Source organism: Carassius auratus, linkage group LG28B (assembly GCF_003368295.1).
Source record: "Carassius auratus strain Wakin linkage group LG28B, ASM336829v1, whole genome shotgun sequence".
NCBI classification, from domain to species: domain Eukaryota; kingdom Metazoa; phylum Chordata; class Actinopteri; order Cypriniformes; family Cyprinidae; genus Carassius; species Carassius auratus.
In genome coordinates this window covers 388,345-409,893 of record NC_039293.1, presented here as the reverse complement: position 1 = coordinate 409,893, position 21,549 = coordinate 388,345, and the positions used below count along the sequence as shown (strand labels likewise).

The 21,549-nt window shown below is 37.8% G+C and overlaps 1 protein-coding gene across 1 annotated transcript in view; it reads left to right on the top strand.

Annotated features, from left to right (window-relative positions):
• The first annotated feature begins 308 nt into the window (after positions 1-308).
• LOC113067523 (nuclear factor 1 X-type-like) overlaps positions 309-21,549 on the top strand; it is a 29,686-nt gene continuing 8,445 nt past the window's right edge. Inside the window, exons 1-11 of the mRNA XM_026239907.1 lie at positions 309-384; positions 1,037-1,198; positions 3,645-3,719; positions 4,203-4,314; positions 4,715-4,750; positions 5,441-5,568; positions 6,286-6,360; positions 13,126-13,254; positions 15,328-15,506; positions 16,959-17,106; positions 19,780-19,871. Of these exons, the coding sequence (XP_026095692.1) occupies positions 309-384; positions 1,037-1,198; positions 3,645-3,719; positions 4,203-4,314; positions 4,715-4,750; positions 5,441-5,568; positions 6,286-6,360; positions 13,126-13,254; positions 15,328-15,506; positions 16,959-17,106; positions 19,780-19,871 (1,212 nt within the window). The remainder of the gene's footprint in view (positions 385-1,036; positions 1,199-3,644; positions 3,720-4,202; positions 4,315-4,714; positions 4,751-5,440; positions 5,569-6,285; positions 6,361-13,125; positions 13,255-15,327; positions 15,507-16,958; positions 17,107-19,779; positions 19,872-21,549) is intronic.

Genomic DNA, 21,549 nt, shown 5'->3' with positions numbered 1-21,549 from the left:
TGACTTGGGCTAGCAAGCGACTATCCAGGACCCTCCTAGCAACTAGCAAGCATGCTAAAAACACTAAGTGTAATTGGCTAAAGAGGTGAAACATTCATCAATACTCACTGCAGACTGAACGTGAAAGGCCAAAGTAACCAAGTGACATCCTTCTTAAGGTCTATAGTTAGTCAGAACCTCAGTGCATATAGAAAAAAAGGGGCAGTGAGTGTCGGCCAATTCAAACAGCCGCAGGGGTCTGGTCTCGGTCCAAGATCACTATAATTTCTAAGATAAAAAGCCTACGGAGACATTGTCCAAACAACTCGATGGCTGCACACCAGCCTTTGTCTACATCTTATGAGCTATACAGCAGAGTTGGGTTTCACCAGAATGCTCTCGGATGTATATTTCGCAGATTTATAGATTTTAGATTAGCAGTGCAACTTCAAGCCTAAAATGGACAGCAGTGCGGGTAGTTTGTTTCGCCTGTGTTTTTCATTGGACCCAGCTGACCAAGTCCAGTTGTGTTTCTTAACACACCTGGGGTCTGCATTGCCGGACTAAAGATCTTGTTTCATGGTCGAAAGACTGTTTTGTGGTTTTATGTCTAGATATTGATATTGTTATATTCAAATGATATCATCTCTGTTTATCGACCTAGGCAGAATTTTCTTCTGAAATCCGTGTAATCTGAGTTACTCTAGCTACACATTTGTTCACTAACCAACTCAAAGTTTAAACAAGTATAAAAACTGTTTTTATTTACGTAAATGCAGCCCTGTTGAGCAGAAGAGACTTTAAAAAACATTTTAAAAATCCTTCCATTGCCAGACTTTTGAACAATACTGTATAACTAGTCAAATACCAACTAACTACAAGGCAGAACATCAGATTTCACGTATAAAGGTCCAGATTCTGTCTGAATATCATGTAAATGATCCAGAACCGGAGCACATTTTGTATGTCTCATTTCCAGCTGTGTCGTCTCAGCGCTACATTGAATATGTGCTGGCAGAGAATATATAGAATGTTCTACATCTGCTAATTGATTCAGGCACCTCTGGACTGAACCCAGCCGTCCCATGCTTAATCTTCTCTCTTCCCCCCCCCCCCCCCTCCTCTCTTTCTCTCTCTCTTTCTGTCCGCTTTGCAGAATCTGGACAATCGGATAACTCCAACCAACAAGGAGAAGCAGACATCAAACCTCCGCCCAATGGTGGGTCAAGCATAACAAAAAATCACACACACACACACGCATGTTTGTTTTTGTGGAAAGTGGGGACATCCCATAGGCGTAATGGTTTTTATACTGTACAAACTGTATATTCTATGGCCCTACACCAACCCTACACTTAACCCTAACCCTCACAGGAAACTTTGTGCATTTTTACTTTCTCAAAAAACTCATTCTGTATGATTTAGAAGTGTTTTGAAAAATGGTTACATGGGTTATGTCCTCATAAGTCACCCTCTCCTTGTAATACCTGTGTCATACCCATGTCATTATTCAGAGTTGTGTCCTGATATGTCACAAAAACAAGAGCACACACACACACACACATGTCTCTCTCTCTCTCTCTCTCTCTCTCTCTCTCTCTCTCTCTCTCTCTCTCTCTCTCTCTCTCTCTCTCTCTCTCTCTCTCTCTCTCTCTCTCTCTCTCTCTCTCTCTCTCTCTCTCTCTCTCTCCTCTCTCTCTCTCTTCTCTCTCTCTCTCTCTCTCTCTCTACACACACACTCAAAGGTTCCAAAAGAATTTTACAACCTAATGCCATTCAACCCAGAAATTCAAGTCTTTGTTTACTCAATACATTTGACTCTAATATAAAGGTGTCTGGAGGGACCAAAAAGGAGTTGACACACACTATAAACATTCTACTACTTTTTGTCAGACAAACTCTGTTTGGGAATTATTTCTATGTAACCTTTTCAGACTGCTAAACAAACTGAAACTCCAGTATCACTAGCTTAATGAACTTGAATCCATAAGTACAAAATATTATTGTTTTGAGTTTGTAGAGCTAAAACTACAAATCACGTTTGTTTAAAGTACATAAAGTCCTCAAGCTTTTGAGTTTACAGGTTACGTTTTTTTTTTTTTTTCATAGTGTGAAGAACATTTTAACCATATAGAATATTTTTCCACTCTTAAGAATCAAATGGAAAGGTTCTTTATGGGACTATAGTACCATTTTAAGAGTGTTCCAATCTGAAACACAAAATGGTCGGAAGAAAGTTTTCACCACTTTAAAAGAAGTGTCAACCTTCTGCTAAACTACTTTTGATAGATAGGTCATGCAGATTTGGAACAACATTAGTCTATGGTTCCATGAAGAACTCTTCAAAATCCATGAAACCATTTTGTCCTTCAGATTTTTTTACACTAAGAAAAAATTTTATTTTAAGAACTTTTAAATGAAAGCTTCTTTAGGGTATAAAAAATGATCCTTTTGAATCCAATTTTTAAGAATTTTCTATTATGGCATTAAGAACCATTGCACACAAGGTTCTTTTATAGTGGCTTCTCCACTCCGAAATGGTTATTTAAGAAATGTTCACTGAAAGGTTTGTACAATAACTATTAATGGTTCTTCTGCACTGCAAAGTCATTATTCATATTTTCTGGTACCCAAAAATGGTTCTTCTACAAGGTTTTTCTTTGCTAATGCTCAAAATTCTGCAAAAACTATTGAGAAGCCTTGATTGTTCACGAAGCAGTCCACCTAAACTCAATAGAATCACATCTGAAGTTGTCATTAAAGGCCGCGAGCGAGCAAACTTTGGTTAGCAATGGTGGAAACGGCGTGATGAAATCCCACCACAATCAACGTGCCAGCCACCATTTTCCACTCCGCCTGCCAGTCAGCAGATGGATCCGTGGGTGAGCCGCGCTCTCCTTGGACCTCCATACGCACAAATACAGTGCCGATTGATACCGTAATCTGCTTTATTTACGTTAATAAGGTCACATGCGCACCCGACTCTCACACAAACATGGAGTGTGAGTGAAAGCGATTTCCATCCAAGCTTATTATAGTGAAGTGTTGCTAGGCCGGCTGTGACGGAGAATGGTGGAACGCTCATAAATCACTCCATGATTGGCTGATGGGAACCACATGGCTGCAGCGCGGGCGACACTGAGCTCATGCCCGGGGCCTCGCTGTGGTTAACCTGCACACACACACACACACACACGCTGACCTCAGCCAGCACTACAGATGGGTGTGGAAGCATGGCTCATTCACCCGTTTTGCCCACACACACAAAAGTACATATGAAAGCCCATATGCACAGCGAAAGCAAATACGTTTGTATATTTGTATGCAGTGTCGCACACACACATACTTAAGTGTGACATAAAGCATTTTTAGTGTCCTCGTTAAGCTTCAGCTGAGATTGGAGCGCTGGGTTGGAGTTAACCATAAGTACAGGGTAGCCTGTTATTCCTACGAGACGGAGAACATATGCCAACCGATGACTGTAATTATATGCTCCCGGCCTTTTTATGACAATTGAGCTCAGTTTATTTTGTGTGTGCGTGTGTTTGACAGGTGCAGATGAGTAAATATGGGGATTTTCAGGGTTTTTTTTTTTTCAGTATAATTTGTCGGTGTAGTGTTTTGATTTCTGGCCTCTCTCTCTCTCTCTCTCTCTCTCTCTCCAGGGCACTTGAGTTTCCAGGACTGCTTCGTGACGTCAGGCGTATGGAACGTGGCGGAGCTGGTCCGTGTGTCCCAGAGTAAGTCCCACGAGCAGCGTCTTTCTGATCAGCAGCTGCAAATATCAACATTTTATTAAAACGAAAGAGGCTTTCCTTATTATTATAAATCCTTAAAATCACCTTAACAGTTACATACAAATAAAAAGCCCCCCTCCCAAAAAAAGCCTACAAATAAGACAATATATTAATATTGCTGAATTTTCACCATCGTTACTCCAGTCTTCAGTGTCACATGATTCTTCAGAAATCATTTTAATATGCTGATTTGCTGCTCACGAAACATTAATCGTTATTATCAATGTTGAAAACAGTTTTGCAGCTTCATATTGTTGTGGAAACCATGATCAAGTTTGTGTCTGACTTTAATAAGCTTGCGTGATCTTCTGTGATTTCTATTCTTCTTAATCTGACATGAAGAAAAGTTGTATTATGTTGTGATGAGAACAAAGAGGAATGATGGCATTGATTCATCAGACTTCTCTCTGTCTGTGTGTAATTCAGCACCAGTTGCCACAGCAAGCGGACCCAACTTCTCTCTGGCCGACCTCGACAGTCCAGGATATTACAACATCAACCTGGGTCGCCGCTCCATAACGTCCACACCATCGACCAGGTACACACACACACACACTCAGAGGTCACTTTCCTTTCATTCTAAACCAGGATTTGTTTATATTTTTGAAATTGAGTGGGCTCCCTTCTAAAATATAAATCTAAAGTAAAATTATATTGGCATATATCATTATATAAGCCTTAAGCTTTGGTACGTTTCTGACTATATACTAATAAACTCTTGCACGTCTACTTTACAAATCGATCTCACTCTAGTTTAATGAATGTTGGTAGCACTCACACGATCTTGCTTTCCTCCTTGTCTGTATATATTTCTGTCTATCTGTTATCCTACTGTTTTCACCTTTATCTGTTTGATTGCTGTCATTTTTGTCTCTTTATCTTTCTCTTCTCCTGTCCCTTCTCTCTTGTCTTGTCTCGTCATGTTTCAAACGCTGCAGGACTGAGATGGAGTTGTATGCCAGTCTCCCGCGGAGGTACTCCACACTTCCTGTCGTCTGATTCACTTCAAGCTCTGCTGTCTTTGCTCATCTAACGTCTCATTCTGCTAAGATAACCTGTGCTCTTCAAACAGTGATGCTTTTAGTGGATGGTTTCAAGCTTACAGATTTATGTTGTAATGGTTTTATAGTGTAAGAAGTTGTATTTAAAGCAATTCTTCACTTAAAAATGAAAATCTTCTAACCCTCAGGTCATCCAAGATGTAGATGAGTTTGTTTCTTCATCCGAACAGATTTGGAGAAATGTAGCAGTGCATCACTTGCTCACAAATGGATCCTCTGCAAGACATTAACTGATGGACTGGAGTGGTGTGGTGTGGTGTGTTTTTATCAGCTGTTTGGACTCTCATTCTGACGGCACCCATTCACTGCAGAAGATCGATTGCTGAGCAAGTGATCGAATGCTACATTTCTCCAAATCTGTTCCAGTGAAGAAACAAATTCATCTACATCTTGGCTTGGGTGTGAGTAAATATTCAGCAAATGTTCAACTATTTCTTTAAAACATTCCCATTCTCATGTATTAATCTTAATTATGTTGCATCATTACTATTCAGGAATTTTCAGAGGTTTCACAATACAACAACATGCAAATCTTCCAGATGTCCAATCCCCACAAAAAAAACAAAAAACACCCCCCCCCATCTTCTCTCTCTTCTCTTTCAGCTCCAACAAGCGTAAATCGATTGATGACAGTGAGATGGAGAGCCCGGTGGATGAAGTCTTCTATTCGGGCCGTTCCCCTGCCCCTGGAGTGTCCCAGGCCAGCGGCTGGCCCAATGATGTTGATGCAGGTATGGCTCTTTACCCAGCAGCCCTCTGGCTCTTCACATGCTCTGCTTGACTACCACTTATCTAGACCTCTGCTGATGAAAAAACATATTTGTTTATATTGAGATGCACCAATCAAAGTCTACATAGAGTACTCAGAGTAGACGCCATACTTGTGCTGACAAAGAGACTTTGAGGAATAGATGTTTAGTGTAAAACATGCTGCCAGATTATTTTAACTAAATTAAAATAGATTAACTAAATTTGTATACTCTGACTTACCTCTAAATCTATAATCAGATTCAACTGGGACTCATGTTTGAGTCATTTATGCACTGAATAAGTGGACACAAGGGCTGTGTGAAGGGCCAGACTTTTCCTCCCTTTTATCCATCAACCCATCAATCTCTCCAGTTATGATGCGCTCATTTTTATATTGCATAGTATTTATGTGAATTGTGACTCAGCCAATGCTCATTTGATATTCTGCCCCACCCTCATAGTTTAGCTGCTGATTGGACGCTTTGTGGGACTTGTGTGTTTTTCACCTCGAATGTTTTGGTGCACTTGATTCTAGGAGATCCTCATGCATATGATGTTTTTTAAGTGTATATAGTGATGATGTATTGATAACGATTCAACAGTGGTCCCAAATCTCCCCCATCTCTCCAGTTGATCTCAGTCTCTCCCCCTCTCTGTCATTGTTAACTCTATTCTTTTCCCCTGTTTGGGTTTTTCAGTGCAGCACCATTTGGCCAGTATGCAGGAGAGGAAGATAAAACACGAAAGCGATGGCGTGCAGTTTCCTTACCATGGTTAGACCACATTACCCTCATATTATAATGCACACAAGTGTAATGAAATGTGTCTCTTATCTCTGTCTGTCTTTCAACCTCTCTGCCGCATCACACACCTCAGCTCTTCTCTCTGATTTGCTGTTTTTCCCGGTGCTCGGAGGTGGCGGGTTTTCTGTGGCCTGTGAATGTGCTTTCATTTGGTTTTGTGCATCAGAAGTCTCTCCGTACATCCATTGTTTGTGTTAGATTGTGACATAGGATCCCTGTGGACTGAAGCAGAAGTCCAAATCCTGATTTCCACAGACTTCCCAGACATGAACACTTACAAACGCGGACTATTGTGTTGCGTACAGCAGCAGGCCTTTCCAGATATTTACTTAGCGTTTTTGTTTGTTTCTTCTCCATGCAGGATTTATTGTAATTAGTGTGTGTCTGCACAAAGGGGTTTACATGCTATAAGCAATATCTCAGCTGTTTATTCAGCACGCCTACGACATCTCAATCCTGCATACATCTGTTGTAACGTCTGAAATATATTCTACACAAGTGTGCGAATGCAAACACAAGCTCGGTTTCATGCCCCATTGCGATCCACAAATTGTTTGAATGCAATTCATGACATGACACCACAAATACTTCTCTTTTAGCTCAACTGTCACACCACAGCAACGGTTTAAGAGAATTTTGCTGTGCAAGTTAAAGTTAGTTTAACTGTTGACATGATCACTTTTGTTACTTTCCCAATAGACTTTCCTACACTTTTTGTACAAAATTTGTCAGTGCACAGTATTCCTAAGAAATAAAGATGTAATAAAATAATGTATTAAATGTACTGTCAAACGATAATACACAGTACACGCACATATATTATGTAAACAAAAACTTTTATTTTGGAAGCGATTTAATCAAGATTTATCATTTGGCAGCATTAATTTGATTATAATATGTACTGTATATATTGTATGCATTCATTTTATAATATTATTTTACAATTGTTTTTATTACTACTGTATATTATTGCTATTACTATACCATTTATATATTTATTTTTGTAAATAATAATAATGATAAGGATTATTTATTATAATTATACAATATTTATATTTTATATACATTTTATATTTTATAGTTATAATATATTCTAAGATAATATGTACATATTACATAAAATATATAATATTAAAAATATCAAATGTAAAAATGTATCATATAAAATAATATAATGTGACAGTAATATTATTAATTATAAGGATAAAAATGTAGTAATGCTGTATTAAAAATGTGTTTCATTATTTTACGCATTTATTGTATGTGAAAATGTTGTTAGTTGTAATATTAATATACTCATTTATTATATTCTATATTATTGTTAATATTATGTCCTTTTATATTACTATATTTATTACGTGTTTGCGTGTATTATATAATATGTATATTTTATACATTTATTATTTTTTAGATTTATGCATTTATTTAAATGTATTGTTTTTATAAAAGTGTTATTATTATTTTTATTATTTTGTCATACAAAGACAAAGACAATGTTTCACTGTCCAATCAATTACCACTGGATAAAAAAGGGCCGAGCTTACATTTGTTTGTCGCTGAATATCCTGTTTCGCTCTGAAATCCATCAGACGGGGCGTTTCATATTGACTGTAATAGCACAGACATTTGAAGGTAACTCTATCAGCCCCTCAAGTATGCCAAAATAGATAACGCAAGAATAGTGACAGTAATGCAAGAATGCATGCTGTGTACGTACAACGGCAACTTGTGTATTTGCACAGGGTACGTTTCTGGCCCGAGGGTCCACCTACATCTAATCACATTCACTGCCGCCCCCGTCATGATCAACACACAGTCACAGATCTTAATCTAGGGTAACATGGGTAAATCCCACCAAAAAATGCCAGCATGCTCAGGTGCTCCTAGTGTCATGGGAATACATAACACACATACATATTTACACCCACCCACCCCATCCCTGAACACTTGAAACACACACACAGTCTGTGGAGCACCAGAGCTCTGCTCCAGATGGCTCGTCCATGTGTCGACAGCGTTGGGAGCTACTGGGTTACAGAAGACATCTGTTACGCCGATGAAGGCGAGCGCATGTGAGTGTGTGAGAGTGTGAACCGTGCTATGCTCCAAAGGTGATTCACTACCTGAATGAGGCTCTGGCAACGCTGCAAGGTGACGGTGTCATTTATCATTAAATCTGGTGTCGCCCGGCGTATTCATTCATACGCCCCCATCTCTTTCTCTCGCCCTGGACTGACACGGATATCATCCCCCTATTTATCATTCTCCTGCACTCTCTTTCACCTTGTTAGACTGTGACACTTTGTCTGTAAACATCTGTTTGTGAACGTTTTGTTGATGATGAGGTTCAGACAGCAGAGGCATGGGAAACCGTGAAATATATGAAAAAATGTGAGGGTTAGAAAAGTTAGGCAGAGACTTTGAATTAGTGTATTGAATGGTTTAAGATATTTAACTGGCAAGTAATTTGTCTTTCTCAGTGTGTAAAATTATTATTTTTTTAATTCGTTGATTTAAAAAAGTTATGAAAGTTTACATTGTGAATATGACTTTTCAAAAATATTTAATTGGCATCTAATTGGTCTTTTTGCTTGTAAAATGACTGAAATTAATAATAATAAAAAATCCATTGTAATTGTAACTTTTTTAAATAGATATTCAGCTGGCAAGAAATCTGTCTTTTTTTAATTTAAAATGAATGAAAATAATAATTTAAAAAATGTATAATGAAAGTTTCTAATTGAATTATCAAGCGTGGCATTAGTTCTGATTCTCAGCTGATCCACGTCTACCTATAGGACTGTGACATCTACCACAGCACCCATATATAAGACCCTTCAATATTATCAGCAGCTTTTGCATTGCTCAATATCTAATTACCCCTCTCCATCCCCAGCTCCTCCTCTCATCAATCAGGATTCGGCTTTATGATTCCCCACTGAATCAGACTCATTTCTAAAATGTTGACACTAAATTATTGAACATAAAATGATATCCACAATACTTTTATGTTGGTTCTGTTCTGTTTACATTAAGGGGGCACTTGCTGCCCTCTCTGCTCTCATCTATGCTAGGCTGCTTATATATATATATATATATTCATTTGGCAAGCAGATAGTCTTTTTGTGTGAAAAATGACAAATTATTTCTAAAAACAGATCGATTAAGAGACTAATGAAAGCATCTCTCATAAATATAACTTTTTTCATAACATTAATTGCTAAGGAAATGTTCTTCTTAAGTGTAAAGTGACTACTTTACTACTAATTTCAAAGTAATCATACAAATGTCTGTTTTTAAAAATACCTTTTTTTCTAGAAAATATTTAAGTGGCAAGTAATTGGACTTTTCAGTCAAAATCAATCAATTGAAAAAGCCACAATTTCCATAGTAAATCTACAACTTTTTAAAATGCTTGAAACTATTTAATTGGCATCAATCAACTGAAAAAAAAGAAGAAAACATTAGACAAAGACCTTGGGAACCCGTGTGTATTATTACTGTAAGTTCATGGCAGAAGTGATTTGTTCTTGGATTTGTGACGTTCTGCGTGTGTCTGTGGAGGCACTTTCTGATGGCTGGATGGTAAATGTGTGTCTGCTCAAGAGTGTGTGGGTAGTGTAAGGAGGTGTTATATATGGCGTTTTTTGACAGGTCAAGGTTTGACTGGCGGCCAGCTTGTTAGCGTGGCGAGACTGGAAGGTCACGGGAGCGTTTGATTGGCTGCCAGTCTGCGCTGGCACGAGACACAGAGAAATAATACATAACCCATGATTTTACCACACACACACACACACACACAAATACACACGCTAATGTGCAAGATCATGGAAACTGTCAGCTGCAACTCTAAAGGTGTGTTTTAGCTGTGATATTCAGCACCTTACAGAGATGCATATTTTTATATAGCCACAACCTCACTTACCTTATAATGTTAAGAATACTAAATGATTATATTATAATATTTACAGTATTATTAATATTAATTCTACACATTTTTGTATGCGTGTCTCTCTCTGTGTGTGTGTGTGTGTGTGTGTGTGTGTGTGTGTGTGTGTGTATTTGCGGCAACAAACAAAAAGATACTAGGCTTTAATTCTCATTTTAATATTTATAATTATATATTAAGGTTTTAATATATAATTAAAATTAATATTAAACCTTTTTGTTTGTTGCTGTACACAATCATGTTGTCTTCTTTACAGGAAACTTTTGTTTAGCTCTCCCAAATTAACACAGATACTTAAGTAATGATTTATTGTGCGGTTTGTTTGTTAAAAATATCTATATTCTCGGTGATCTTGTGTAAATAACACACTTTGTTGGATTGCACAACACTCCTTTTTTTTTATCAGAGAGTGTTGCTTTTTAATTTGCCAATCCTTGCACCACTTAGGATAATTGTTTCCCCCAAAACCAACCACAGGATTTGATGGTAAACTCCTTTTCCTTTCCTTCTTGAGTCCTGACATGTTTGGCCGTGTTTCTGCCAAACTCAGGACAGCTGAAGCTAGCAGCCCTGCAGCCTCAGTTTGACATTTATAGGATCAGGACGACACATTAATGTGGCGTTATATACGAGAAGACCAAACCATCACACACTTTCTGCTTTCATTTCCCTCATCATTCTCACATCACGCTTCGAGCCTGTCCTCCTGTTTGCTGGCATGACTGCCACTGGAACAGAAGCGCTTGTGTTTGACTTTTTCCCTCGGCTCTGAAAAGTCCAGTGAAAGCCTCTGATTTGGTTCCCCAGGTGAAGTTTAAGAGTGTTTGCATGTCAGAGTCTGTACACAGCTAGCATTTACCTTTATTTACTCATTTGCATTTGGTTTGTGAAGACGTGTCGTCCTGTTCGGTTGGCATTAGTAATGCGGTCGCTCGAGTAGATTGAAATTGGAGTCAATCTGAACACACATTCACATAAACCAGACAAGTTAGTAAACTAAATGTGTTTACGCTATGATGTACGGTTTTAGCAGACTTTATTTAGTTCGTTTTGTAGAGTGTTTTTTTTAATTGGCTAGTGATCTGTAATGAATAGATTTTTTCTTGCTTTTATATGGCTAAACATTTTTCTCACTGACATTTAAATTGCAGATTGTGGTCTCTTTTTCACCTCTTAACTAATGGCAGAAGTATTTTGTTGTGGATTTGAAGACATTAGATTCTTTGTAATGCTTTTGGACTTTTTTAATGCTTAGTTGGAGGACCAGTAGTTTTTTTTTTTAATATAGCTAATTATGGTATCTATTAAGCAGGGTTATCCATTTATTAATACTTGTATTTGTGTAAGTGGGATGCACATAAAATGTTAACAATATTAAAATATAAAGCATTTTATACTACTGTATATTTATAAATCTTGAGATTTTGGAAGAGAAACTAGGGAATTTAGCATTAAAATAAGACACATTAATCAATTTCTACACTACCTTTCAAAGGTTTCTGGTCAGTCAGATTGGAGAATAAATAAAACATCTATTCCAAATGCAGTTTTTTAATATATATTTTCTATCTTGTTGCGACAAAAATATTAAGCAGCAAATCTGTTTTCAGCATTCATAATAATCAGAAATATTTCTTGAGCATCAACTCGGCATGTTACATTGATTTCTGAATAATCATGTGACACTAAAGACGGAGTAATGATGCTGAAAATACAGCTTTGCATCACAGGAATTAATTGCATCTTAAAATATATTCAAATAGAAAACAGTTGTTTTATATTATAAAAATATTTAACAATATTACTGTTTCACTGTAACAAATAAATGCAGTCTTGGTGAGCATGAGAGACATTATGAACACTGAAAATTGTACTGACCCAAACTTTTTTGATGTAGTGTTTGTATTGATGCATCACTAGCGTTTTTATTTTTATTTTTCTTAGTGTTCTTTAAAACGTCACTGTAAAAGCTGAGAGAAAACCTGACATTCATGCTCTGATACTGTATTCTTTCCTTGAGATCTGGTGCTTTGAAAGTGACAGACAGACAGACAGACAGACATGAGTTATTATGGGATCTGCTGTCGTGGCATCTATTTTCCCACTTACAGCTGCATAGAGCCCCTTCCCTTCCCGGCCCTGTCCTGACCCCTATCCCGCTCTTTCCTGCACTCCACTGCTTCAAAGCAAAGCTCACACCCTGGACCTGTCCGCACTGCCAAAACACCGTTCTTACGCAGCGTTTCACCTTGTGTTCCTGTAGAATTATATTAACATCCTTGAAACAAGATTCATTTACTTGAGTCAAAATCTTATTTACATTAAGTGACATTTATGCTTAATATATATATATATATATTTTACATTCTTAAGATAAAGCAATTTGACAGAGGTGTATGAAAAATATTTATTTTTTCTTTTTGTTTAAGTTTATTTTTCTATCTCATTGGTTAAAAAAATATAGTTTTTTTATGTTGTTAAAGATTTTTTATTTTTTTATTTTTTTACTGGAAAATTCGACAAAATACTGATTAATAGCATTTTTATTTTATTTATTTTTTATTTTTTTGCAGTGATTGGCTTCTCTATACTTCACCAAAAACCCTAGAAATATCTTATCTGTAGATTAAAAGCTAATTTTTTTGTGTTATTATAAGCAAATTTGTCGTATTTTAGAAGCTGAGATGGATGAGATAATTTTTTTAGATGAAGATCACGAAGCAAAAACCCTGTTTGATTAAATCCACATCTCTGTTCTGCCATTTTGTTGATCCCATTTTTACCAGGACTCTCTTCGCCTGGTTCTCTTAAGAAGTCGGGGAAATTCGATTTCAGCGCTCTGTCCGGCCATACGAGGTCTGCACGCATGCCGTTCACCCATCACCCGCTGCCCATGCTGGCAGGTGTAAGACCAGGTGAGAGCTCAGAGCCCCTCCACCCCACCTCCCACATCCCTCCCCTTCCTGTCCTGCTCACTCACGCCCCCTGGTGGGGTCGGATGTGGTGACGTTCGGGGAGAGGCGAGGTCATGTTTACGCCACGGTCGGGTCAGGGTGAAGGCGTTAGCCATTGGATCCCCCCCACCCCCACCCCTCACCCTCTTTCTCCTCTGTACTGAGGCTGATTTGTCCTTTTGTCTGTCTGTCTGTCAATGTGATTGGTTGGTGATTGGTCTCTCCATTTCCCGAATCATTCTCCCTCCGCTAGAGGCGTGGTTTCACTGCCCTGATGTGATCAAAGTACATATCCACTCTCCTTTAATGCAAGACTCATTTTCCAAGATGTTCTGAAGTATTTGATCATTTATTATCAAGAAAAGAAAAAAATGATAAATGTGCCAAAATTAGACATCGCAAATCAAATCAGTGCCATTTGTAGATGAATGCACACTATTAATTCTTATTATTAATTATTTCTTTTCAGAGAGCTATTTAATACTTACAAAACCTTGATAACCAGCTCCACTGACAGATAAACAGATGGATGGATGGACGACAGACAGAGATAGATGGATGGATGGATGGATGGATGGATGGATGGATGGTTAGAGGACGGATGGATGGATGACAGAGTGCTAAGTATAGCTAGCTAGCTAGATAGATAGCTAGATAGATAGATAGCTAGATAGATAGATAGCTAGATAGATAGATAGATAGATAGATAGATAGATAGATAGATAGATAGATAGATAGATAGATAGATAGATTACTGGTGATGTTATGCGATGGCTCTTGTGTGGTCGTGTGTTGTGGTGGAGTCACTCCTTCTTGAAGCCTTGGCTCCATCCCATTCCCTAATGGGATTAAAGGGCGGATGATGAAAGCACGAAAGAAACGGAGGAAGAGGAGGGAACGGCAGTCTGCGTGGCTGGGAGGGTGAAAAGCAGGGCTTTGGCTGGGAGCGCAGTGCCCGCGTCTGGGTTACAGGGAGGCTCTGGAAGTTGGCAGACTGTCCCGGGCAGCTGGGGCCCTGCTTGGCAGGAGGAGACAAGACCCCTCACCCTCCACTCACTGGTCGGGAGAGGAGCGCAATCTTATTCTTCATCCGTCATGAAAGCCGTCATGACTTAACAACTACTGCAGTTCATTCACATAGGGAAGTGCTGATACAAAAATGTATCGATGACGTATTTTAATTCCTTATTGCACATACTTTCGTATCAGTGTTTTATTTGTTTATCTGTTCACCTTATCTTCCATTCAGTTCCTTATAGTTTAATCAACAAAGAAGCAGATTGTCTAAAGTACAAAATCTGGAACTCATGTTAAAGTTAAAGCACTCGGTCTGTCTTTCACATTCACGGTTGGTTTGGCAAAGTCATCAATCTTAGAGTTTCAGGCTCTGTTGGCATTTTCTAGTAAAAATTATTTAATCATCAGTGATTCAATATTTTGATCAAATAATGGGAATTAAGGGGATTTTTCACTCTGAGAGCATGTTGGTGTCTGTCTGGACAATTTTGAGTTTCAGAGATTATAACAGAGTGGGAGAATGAAAGAACACTGAATACCGTGTGTGTGTGTGTGTGTTATTTATGAAAGGTTTGCCCAATGGGTTTTTTGTGATACTTTATAAATTGAGGCACACATTTTTTTATACATATTTAATATAAAGCTAACTATACTTAGTAAAAGCTTAAGCCCTAACCAATAAAAGTTTAGCATTTTTGGATTTCCAAAAATGTTATTATATAACGATTCATATATTTCTGAATCATTTTTACCTCTGATGATGTCCTGTAGGATCTGCCGAGGGAGGATTCGACTTGGCTCTGTTCTTGGAACAGCTTTGTCTCAGATCTTTGTAAACACACACACACACACACACACACACACAGTTTTCCTGAACTGATTTCCATCACTTCCTTCTCATGTCATCCATTGTATCCGTGTGTGTCAGTCTCGCTCATTACTGATATACTACTAGTACTTATACTGACACAAAACGTGTTATTGACTTCTCTCTCTGTGTGTGTATCTGTCTGTCAGCAGGAAGTCCCCGTGCCTCAGCTTCCTCCCTGCACTTCCCCTCACCCTCCATCATCCAGCAGTCCAGCCCATACTTCACCCATCCCACCATCCGATACCACCACCACCCGGGACAGGACCCGCTCAAGGAGTTTGTTCAGTTTGTGTGTGCCGACGGATCAGGACAGGCTAGTGGTCAGGTAAGAGGAAGTGACCTCACACTGGAAGTGATGATCTGACACCGGGGTCAGTTGATTGCTCCCGTACATGTAACTTAATCTTCTGTATGTATTGCAGAAATGCTTGGTGTTTTAAGCAGATATTCTCAAACTGGTTTATTGTGACTATTGGAAATGGCATCCTATCATACTACTCATGCTAGTTTTGTAGCATAGAATAATGCAGTATGTAATGGAGAACACTACATGGAATACTGTATTCCACAATGCAGTCCTTTCGGAAGTTTTACACTAGTATTCCATTTAGAATGTAAACATTATCATTGCTTACTGCATACTGTTTACTCATTTGGAAATATGGAGTATATACTTTGCAGTATGCAACTGTTTAAATAAAAAAAAATGATTTATGTTGATAAAACAGAACTTAGCCAACATATTTGCCTCGGTCAAGCAAAAAAAAAAAAACTCTTGCCTCAACCATAAAATAAATTTGTATTTGTGAAACTAATGTTATCATGCATTTAAAGAAATGCTGAACTGAGCTCAACGTTGTGAATACAGCTGTCGCATTTAACAAAGAAGCCAAGATTGAAGTAAGAAATTAAAAATCTAAAAATGTGTTAGTGAGGTTGTTATATTAAGCACACATTTACAGTACTAAAATTCAATTCATTTTTATTGTTTTTATATGATTTATCTATTATTACTACAGACCTGAATCCAAATCCTAACCACCGGAAGAAAAAAAACATAGGATTTTAAAATTAGATTTTTTTTTTTTTTTTTGCTGTTGTTTGTTGTTTGTGCAAATAACATTATCAACTGTATTACTTTTATTTGCATTTCTGAAAACACGAAACAATCTCCTCCTGTCTTTTCCAATACAAACAAATGTGTGCGTTCCTTGTCTTTGAGGCCGACTCATCGGTCACTGTTATGTATCTTGTGCTTGTCTAGCCGATCTTGAGTTAATCTCTCCTTCTCTGTCCACTATCACGATAAAACCCATCTGCGCAACAGCTGACGACCTCTGCGCATGAAGTGCGCATCCCCTCCTCAGTTCTGCTTATGCCATTTTTTTAGCCTTCGTAAGCGTTGCATTTTTTTTTTTTTTTTTTGCGCTCTGGTTTTGATTTGACATCATTCCATGGACCAAAACTCACCTCACCATTAGTGCGTCCATTTCTTCTTCTTCACCTTCTGCCTAAAGTCCTTCATTTGATTTTTTTCTAGCTCCTCCACTGCTCCTGTCTGTGCCTGTGGTGAAGTCAACACACAAACAAATACAAACACCCCCTTCATAAACAAAAGCAAACAGACATTCATCCTTTTGGTTGTTTCCCTCTCAACACTCTCCACTACCAGCCACCCCCCATTCCTTTTATTTCGGAGCTAGTCTGCGCAGTTTTTTGTCCATTTGTGGGGTGTCGGGCGTGTCCGTACTCCTCACCCTGTTTGTGTCGTCTGCAGCCGAACGGGAGCGGCCAGAGCAAAATGCCAGGCTCCTTCTTGCTGCCTCCACCCCCCCCTGTGGCGCGTCCAGTGCCCCTCCCAATGCCAGACTCTAAATCCAGCAGCACGCCCCCCGATGGTGGACTCACCTCACCCACATCTCCGTGTAAGTGACCCGACCCCCCCATTCCACCAAACCCTATGAAGATCACCAGTCATCTAGCCACAGCTGGACCGCTTTTTGCCATTTAGTTTGTGTTCCTCTAGTTAACATGAAATGCCAATTATTCGTAATTTTCGCCAACTGGTGGGTCAGAACTATCCCTTAATATTTAATTTTTTCGCTTGTTTTATATGTATTCTAGTTTTGAGGCGTTTTAGTAGTTTAATAGTTCAACAACCATCAAAAGTCATTAAAGTATGGAGCCCTTAATGGTACATGGTGATGGGGGGGTGACATGGGAGAAAAAAAATCAGTGTTCTTGCCTTGACTGGTGAAACCTTTTTTCTTTCCTCTTAAAAAAAAGACTGCATTTGATCACAAAATATTTTCATTCCCACGAGAAACTTTACTTTCATTGGAAAATGTTTACATTCTCTCGCAAAACATTTTTTGTTCCCCTGAGAAGCATTTTGTTTTCTTGCAAAAAATGTTGCGAGAGAATGCAAAAGTTTTGTAAGTGAACGCAAATTTCTCAGGGGATAGCAATTCTTTTGCAAGAGAATGCAAAAGTTTCTTAAGTGAATCCAAAGTATCTTGGAAGAATAATACTTTCACAAGTGCACACATAATTTCTCAGGGAAACAGTACTTATGACAAAAAATTTGGACATTTTAGGAACGCAATACTTTTGCAAGAGAACATGAAAGTTTTGTGAGCAAATTCAACATTTCTTGGGAGAATGCAAAAGTTTTGCAAGTGACCAGATTTTCTTGGGGTAAAAACAATAATTTTGCAAACAATTTCTTGGGGGAATGCAAGGAAATGCAGTGTTTCATGGGGGAACAATACATTTGCGAGCCAAAGCGAAATTTATCGGGAGAATTCAGTACTTTTGCAAGCGAATGAAAATGTTTCTGGAGAATGCAAACATTTTTCAAGTGAATGCGAAGTTTATTCGGGGTATGCCGTGCAGGAAAATGCAAAGGTAAAATTTTTCCTCCCATCTCATTTTTTTTTCATGACCATGTCCTCTTGGGGGCTCTATATTCAAGGATGCAAATTTACGGCAGTTAAAGAGGACTCCAAAATACTAAAAAAAAATAAAAAAAAAATCATTTTAGTTCAAACTAGATGCAGCTAATATTGTACAATTCACTTGACCTCATTATTGTGTGGCAGCTCTGGCACTAAAATCCAAACAAGATGGAAGAATCTATATCTACCAAACTGAAGAGACCAGCTTTGACTCTCTTGAATTTATATTCTGGTCCAGGTTGGTTTGTGCTGGTCAAATTGCATTGCAGTCCTGATGTGAAAGGTCCTTTACACTCCCGAATGCAACATCCAGAAACCCATGCTTTGTAATTTTACGTTGGTTTTATTTGAGTTTGTTTTGGTTACATTCACATTGCTGGTTAGCTTTTGGCCTGTGGAAATGTGATAGTTGAGCTCCAGTGCTGGTCTAAAGGTCAGTTCGTCCAGAACATGAACCAAATTTGTGCCGTTCAGAATGGAGGTGGCGTATCCGGGAGCATAATCAGACATACTGTAAAATATTCCCTCACCACAGACGGGGCACTGGACGGAGCACTTGCATTTCTTTTCCTCTTTTCTATCATGTTTCTTATTTTTGTATTTCGTTCCTTTTCATTGTGTTTTCTTTCATTGTTTCAATTGTTTTTATGTTGTTTGTGTGTGTCTTTTTATGTGTTTATATGTTGCTGATTCTCCAGAATTCACTTCGCAAACCTGATACACAATTACACATATAGAGGTCATGTATTGTTTATAAATATAAAATTAATTAGCATTTTACAATTCTATACTAATAAAGAATTTGTTTGCAATAATGTAGAACTCAGTTCTGCGATCACAGGAGTTAATATATTGGCATTTTATTTAATAAAACTTTCTGTATTATTGCAAAATTCAATTCTGTGATCATATGCATTAATGTAGAATATACATCTGCAATCACAGGTTAAAATGTTGCTGTTAATATTTTACATATAATCTACATAATATATAATCCAATTCTGTATTAATTCAGAAGTTTTCTGCATTATTGTAGAATGTCATGAACACAGCAGCTTCTCTATTTCGTTGCCTTTTTGAATGTTTGCTGATGAAAGCGCTAACAGCAAACTATAGTACAAATATGGCTCTTTGTGTTTGATTTCTCCATGTTTTTACACACACACACACACACACACAGACACACACACTGATTGTTAGATCTCTATATATTTGATGAACAGTTACATCATGGAGTCCATCAAATAAACCAGAATCCAAACAAAAACTGCCCTAAATTTGATAATGACTTCAAACAGATTTGCAGATTCAAACACCTTTTTAATCTATCGCTCCTCAACCGTGTGAACCAAGAACAATCAAACACAGTGTATCGTTAAAGAGAAATTCTTCCATTACTTTTGTTTGTTGTTTGCCAACAAGTCAATTCAGTACAGAAAAGTTTCAGTTTCCACTATATATCTGAAGGTTTGCTTTTGCAGAATCAATTGATACTTCTGAATAGATCACATTGACTAAAATTAGTTTTAATAACTAAACGATTAAAAAAAAAATTAAATTAAATGTTTTTTTTGTGCATATATATATATATATATATATATAATAGTTTTTTTTAGTCTCTCTCTTCTCTCTGCCCCTCAGCATACTCCACGCCAGGCTCCACAGCTCCCAACAGGTTTGTCAGCATCGGATCACGGGACAACAACTTTCTGAACATACCCCAGCAGACGCAGGTGATTTTTACTCAGTCAAAACATTCATTTAAACGTGTTATGCTGCTCCTCCCATCCTGTCTTTCATTGTTTCCCATGATGCTCTCTGTTCTGCGGTGTCGGGCCCATCTGGAGCGGGTTTGTGATAACTGGAGCTGATCGGCGTGGTGTAGTTGATTTGAGCGTTGCGCTCCTCCATCAACCAGTACACTTTAGTCATTAATGTGTAGAGCACAGCCGCCCTGCCCTGCCCCGGGCCGGCTCCCTGCTCCTCAACACATGGTGACCATCTGAAGCCGCTAACTCACCCGCTCTCACCTCCTCCCTCTGCTGGTCGGCCTCGCTGGATCTGACCATTTATTTTCCTCTTTCTCATTTCTCGACTCGCTATCACCCTCTGCTGGAGACTCCTGTTTTTATTTTGTCTCCCGTCGTGACTCTTTGGCAGCGACTTTGCTTTGTCTAATTTCGCACATTTTCCAGTGTGTTCACCCTAAATTTTAGAAGGCAGAGGCAGAATTTTTTTTGTCCTCTTAGAGATGAACTGCTTGAGTGTGCAAATTAGCAGCGAGTTATCATGAGTAAACGTTTTGAGAAGATTCGTTATTTGCATCTGCACTTATTTATTCATTTGTAATTCATTGTTATACCAACTCTTTTTTATTTTATTTTGTGTGGTTAAAAAAAAACGACACTGAGAACACATTGAGTGCATTCAATAATTGTAATTTTAAAATATAATACAAACATTGATAAGGCAGTAGTGAAAGTAAAGTGTTGTTATAATTATTGCACAACAAAGGTGAAATATCTATTTTATTAGTGTTTTTATTTGTTATTGTTAATGCACTGAGAAAATGCATTGATAACTGTAATCCAATAGGATACAAACATCAATAAAAATAATAAATTGTAGTTCAATTAATTAATTTATTATTATTTTCCTTCAGTGTAATCCAATGATTAAAATAACAAGAGGCAGTGAAAATAGAAAAATGTTTCAGAAAATGTGCATTAAGGAAAGTGCTTTATTAATTATAATTGAGTGTAATTTAATTTAAAGACATGCTTCATGAGTGAACTCGTACTTCAGCTTTAGTGTGTCCCCAAAAGACATTTGGACACTTCAGTTATACTTTAAAATGTTATAGCACTAGTTAACAAAATATAAGAGGAAGAAAAATGTTCAAACGAAATATTATACAAAAATGACTTCAATTAAATTCACAGTCATGAATCAACAGAACTAGAACTAAACTTGTTAGTGGGTTAGTTATTTATTATTTATTTGATTCCAAGAAAATGTGTAATGAGAAGGTGAACTAATAATTGTAAAAATTGTCAGAAGACACAAAGCAGAAATGAAAGGAAAAGGATCCTGTTAATACCTTATAAGAAAATGTGCATTGAGAAAGGACATTAATGATATAAAAAAAACAGTTTTGTCAAGAGACACTGGGCAAAAATGTTGGTGAAAAGGTTTATTTTATTTTATTTTGAGTAAGTGCACTAATAATTGTAAAAACACCGGGCAAATATGACATGAGTGAAGAGAGAGATCCTGCAGTGTTTGAGACACAGAGACAGGCTCTTATCATGAAGTGACAGTGTTTTCTGTCCGTACGGGGAAGCGCTCTCAGGCCCGGGCCATTCCCAGTCAGAAACACGAGAAAAGAACTGCAGAAATGTGAGACGGGAA